The 3,036-nt window shown below is 33.7% G+C and overlaps 1 protein-coding gene across 1 annotated transcript; it reads left to right on the top strand.

Annotated features, from left to right (window-relative positions):
* Positions 1–767: 767 nt before the first annotated feature.
* On the top strand, positions 768–1,706 carry Olfr1105 (olfactory receptor 1105). The gene has a single exon (NM_001011825.1). It carries the CDS (start codon positions 768–770, stop codon positions 1,704–1,706), a length of 939 nt encoding a protein of 312 aa, NP_001011825.1.
* The last annotated feature ends 1,330 nt before the right edge of the window (positions 1,707–3,036 follow it).

Genomic DNA, 3,036 nt, shown 5'->3' with positions numbered 1-3,036 from the left:
CTATAAGTTAAATCACATGTTTTCTATGTGTCTGTATATGTTTATAAAAACATACATGTGCTTACAATATACTTAATGCATTTATAATATGTTTTCTCTTTAACTTACCTAAATATGCATAATACAGAATGTTTAGATGATTTTTATATTTAATATTTTATAATTTTATAAATATAAAGGAAAGAAATACAATTATATTCAAAAATATTATCTTAGTTATTTTTCTATTGCTGTGAGGAGACACCTGTCCAAGAGAACATTTTTTTTCTTCTTTTTTATACATTACATCCAGATCACATCTCTCTTCCCTCCACCCCTCCGAAATTGGTAAATGTCAAGAGAATCTTTGTTTGCTTGCTTGTTTTATTCTTCACAGTAAATGTTCACTACTGAAAGGTGAAGTTCTTCTACTTCATTCTGGTAATTTAAAATATTCTGTTACCAAGACCCATTAACTGAACTCTACCAGAAAAAAAAAAGGACTTAATTATTAGTGTGTCTAACAGAGTGTTGAAGTTTCTGCAAGAATTTTCCTTCTAACACATAATCCTAATTTTAATTCCTTGATGAGAGCCAAGAAAAAAGGTTTTTAAAAAATAAATTTTCACACTTGGCTAATTTAAATATAATTCAGATTATTTCTACTTAATGATGAAAACTGCAGATTTAAAAGATGCTAATAGAGTGATTTTATGTCTACAAGCTGTAATCTCTGGACATTTCTGTTTTTTGGTTCCTTACAGATCTCCTATAAAGGAGTCACATCAATGGCTGACAGAAATCTGACTGTGATAACTGAGTTTATCCTCCTGGGTCTGACCGAGGACCCTGTACTGAATACTGTACTCTCCGTGCTGTGTCTCTTAATTTATGTCATTACTGTAGCAGGCAATTTGTGGATTATTGTGATAATTTTAGCTACTGACCAGCTTCATTCCCCCAAGTACTTTTTTCTTACCCACTTGGCTTTTTTGGATTTCTGCTATTCGTCAGTCTTTCTTCCCAAAATGCTGATAAACTACTTAGTAGGACAAAACAGCATCTCGTACCATGGCTGCCTTCTACAGTATTCCTTTGTCAACATGTTCCTGACTGCAGAATGCTTCCTCTTGGCTGCAATGGCCTATGATCGGTATCTTGCCATCTGCAGTCCGCTTTACTACAGATGTCTTATGACTCCCACGTTTTGCATCTACCTTGTGTCAGCCTCTTACTTGCTGGGCTGTGCCAACTCACTTACCCACTTGAGGAGTCTTCTCAATTTGACTTTCTGTGGGCCCAATGTCATTGATCATTATTTCTGTGACATTCCATTGCTTTTTCAGCTCTCCTGCTCTGATACTCATGACAGTGAGGTTTTATTCATTGTTCTTTCTGGTGCTACATCCATAACTACTTTTCTGATAGTAGTTAGTTCCTATCTAGGAATTCTTATCACTGTCCTGAAAATACATTCTGCCAGGGGAAGTTATAAGGCTTTATCCACTTGTGCGTCCCACCTAACTGTAGTAACTCTCTTCTATGGAACAGTGATATCAACTTACCTGGGAACCAGCTCAAGCTTTCCACAGGATACAGAAAAAATCTTATCCGTGTTTTACACACTTTTGCTGCCAGTACTGAATCTTTTTATATACAGTGTGAGAAACAAAGAGGCCAAAGAAGCCATGAGAAGAATGATTAAAAGAAAAATATTTGCTCAGTAAAAAAATAGCTTAGATGTTACATTTATTTGTTTAGTTGTTTGTTTGTTTATTTATTATTTGAGGGTTTTTTTGAGACAGGGTTTTTCTGTGTAGCCCTGGCTGTCCTGGAACTCACTCTGTACACCAGGCTGGCTTCAAACTCAGAAATTCTCCTGCCTCTACCTCCCAAGTGCTGGGATTAAAGGCATAAGCTGCCACGCCCAGCAAGAAACATTTATTAATTCTATAGACTATGTGGTTAAATACCTGCAGTGTTTCAAGTATTGGCAATTAACATATTTTTAAAGGTCTTTATGTTCAAACACACATTCATGTGAGAATTTTAATTTTGATGTTATTAACATTAATTATTCATTATAATTTTCATAATTCCATAAATATGTGACATATATGCCATTACATATTATATATAATATGATGGTTCAAACACACATTCATGTGAGAATTTTAATTTTGATGTTATTAACATTAATCATTCATTATAATTTTCATTATTCCATAAATATGTGATATATATGCCATTACATATTATATATAATATGAGGATATTATATATAATATTATATGATTATCATTTCCCAATACAACAGGAATCATTGTTTTCCTAGCTAGATCCCTCAGTTTGGAAGTTCTTTTAAGGGCAAGTTCAAGTCGCTCCAAGAATTGCATTGAGGTTACTGATAGAACATACATGAGCACTTAAATATGTCAAAAGAATATTGATGGAATAGTAAGCAAAGTTTATTCATATTCACTGGGATCACATAAAGGATCCACTTTCTCAATAATCACAGACACAATTATATACACTTGTATATTTAGTTTAATAGTAGATGGGAAGCAGGATAAAATTGTATGAAAAACCAATGAGTTTTAGTGAAAATACTAAGTAGACAGGAAGCACACAGAGTGTCTGCTTCATGCTACAGCAAGTGAGCATTTCTGTCTTGTTCTCTAACAACAGTAAAACCCCACAAGGGAAGAATCATGGTATTTTCTCTCCTTCCAGGTGTGAAGATGCCATAAAGAGTGTATTATTGCCATCTCTGTTTTCACAGACTTCTGAGTTAGGTACAGATAAGGGCACGCTGACAGGTTTTTTATTTTGTTTTGATTTTTTTGTTGTTGTTGTTGTTTGCCTTGCAGAATCTCATAATTCTTTTCCTAACTAATTTCGTATCACTCATATCTGCCTTTTATTTTTGTAATTCTCAAATTATGATTCTGAAAAATATAATGCCGTTTATCATAGATTGTTTCCATTTTCTGTCATTGGCTATTTCAAAATAGGATTGTCATAATTTTCCGAAAAGAGAGGGGGGAAAGGAGA

This window comes from Mus musculus, chromosome 2, assembly GCF_000001635.26.
Source record: "Mus musculus strain C57BL/6J chromosome 2, GRCm38.p6 C57BL/6J".
Taxonomy (NCBI): Eukaryota; Metazoa; Chordata; class Mammalia; order Rodentia; family Muridae; genus Mus; species Mus musculus.
The sequence above is the reverse complement of the archived record's forward strand: the minus strand, read 5'-3'. Positions and strand labels throughout refer to the sequence as shown.

Bases quoted from the DNA above. Each gene is read 5' to 3' on its own strand.
- Olfr1105 (NM_001011825.1), top strand. From the start codon at position 768: ATGGCTGACAGAAATCTGACTGTGATAACTGAGTTTATCCTCCTGGGT.